The sequence below is a fragment of the Cariama cristata genome, unplaced genomic scaffold (genome assembly GCF_000690535.1).
Source record: "Cariama cristata isolate BGI_N322 unplaced genomic scaffold, ASM69053v1 scaffold15657, whole genome shotgun sequence".
Lineage (NCBI taxonomy): Eukaryota > Metazoa > Chordata > Aves > Cariamiformes > Cariamidae > Cariama > Cariama cristata.
This window is the reverse complement of record NW_009627194.1, coordinates 1-1,457: the sequence shown is the minus strand read 5'-3', so window position 1 is coordinate 1,457 and position 1,457 is coordinate 1. Positions and strand designations below refer to the sequence as shown.

At 62.3% G+C, this 1,457-nt stretch overlaps 1 protein-coding gene across 1 annotated transcript in view; it reads right to left on the bottom strand.

Moving 5' to 3' along the window:
• LOC104164883 (zinc finger protein 276-like) overlaps positions 1-837 on the bottom strand; it is a gene marked incomplete at its 5' end in the record, with an annotated part of 6,556 nt that extends 5,719 nt beyond the window's left edge. Inside the window, 2 exon segments of the mRNA XM_009704358.1 lie at positions 361-413; positions 528-837. Of these exon segments, the coding sequence (XP_009702660.1) occupies positions 361-413; positions 528-837 (363 nt within the window).
• Positions 838-1,457: the final 620 nt, after the last annotated feature.

The window sequence follows — 1,457 nt, the reverse complement described above, 5'->3', positions numbered from 1 at the left end:
CGCCTGCCAATATCATTAATTTTACAGCGGAAGGTGTATTTCTGATTGCCCCCCAGGCTCCGACGGTGGCTGGGACGGGCCTAGCACTGCCACCCAAACCCGCTCCGCCTGCTTTTTGCGCCCCCCGCATGAGCCTGCACCTGTCCAGCTCAGCTTGGGGAGGCCGGTGCCAGCGAGGATCCTCCCGGGGAGCCGGAGGGAGAGGGGGAACCGTAAGCAGCCAGACCGGGGCACGGGCTGTGCCGAGGGACACAGGAACTGCCCTGCCGGGTGATCGTTCCTCGACACCCGTAAAACCCAGCCCTTCGTTGATGGTATCACAGAAAGAAAAGGAACGCAGCTCTGGGAGCAGGCACTCACCCAGACAGGAGGCACCTCCTTCCGCGTGGGGCTGGGCCTGGGCTGTGCCGCTCCTGCAAAAGCCAGGACAGCACGGTGGGGTTTTGGGCATTACGGAGGGACCACGTGCCAACAAATGGCAATTCACTACTCCCGAAAACTCCCGGGAAGAAACAAACACAACGTACTTTCCTTTTGACTTTACATGGCCGGTGGGAGACGCGTTCACCCTCTGGATAAAGGTCCTGAGGACGCTGCGGCATTTGTAGAACTGGGCATGGCATTTCTTGCAGACGAACTGGGGGAGTGCAGGGTCCTGCCGCACCGCCACGCCGACCAGCCGCTGGAAGTCGGTGAAGAAGACCTGATCCACGCGGCGCTGCTTCTCCGAGTTCTCCCCCATCACAGGCACCTTCCCGAAAGCATTGCGCAGGCTCCTGGAGGAGAACTTCCCATGGCAGAGGCGACAGTACCCGGTGCTCAGGGCTCTGCCAATTCCTGCCAGAGAAGGATTGAACGTTTTCTGCCGCGAGAGTGCGGCAGCCGGCTACAGCCTGAAGGCACCGGCGTGCTGGAAGATGTTCCCCTTCCCTTGACTCGGGCTGGCTCCGAAGCCCTGGCTTCGGCACAAGCGCAGAAAAGCCAGGCGGGAAGAGAGAGGCGCCTGCCCTGTGAGCCCTGCTCAGCCCATCAGGGCACCGCTCCACAACCGGCTGACCCTACACCCAGCCTTTTTGGCCCAATTGCCCCAGCCGAGGAACCTCCTCCTGGCTGCAGCATTCTCGGGGCTTGCTCACACACACTTGTGCTTTTGCCAACACTGTCCCTCGCCTGAAGTAGTTCTTCTCCCTCCCCAGCGTTTATCTCCCAAGTATTTATAGCTGGCGGTTGCGTCCCTCGGCCGCGGCGAGCCTGCCTCTTTGAGACGCGCCATTTCTCAGCCACCGCGATTGCGCCCTGCAGCCTGGAGCGGGGCAGGGAGCTGGGGGTTTGGAGGTCTCAAGCAGGGAACAACGCCAGCCCGGAGGAGCAGGGCAGGATGCAAAGTGTCTCTCCCATTCCCGGTTCACCGACCGTGCCGCTCTCCCGCCCGGCCGCCTCCCTCCCCGTCCCACAGC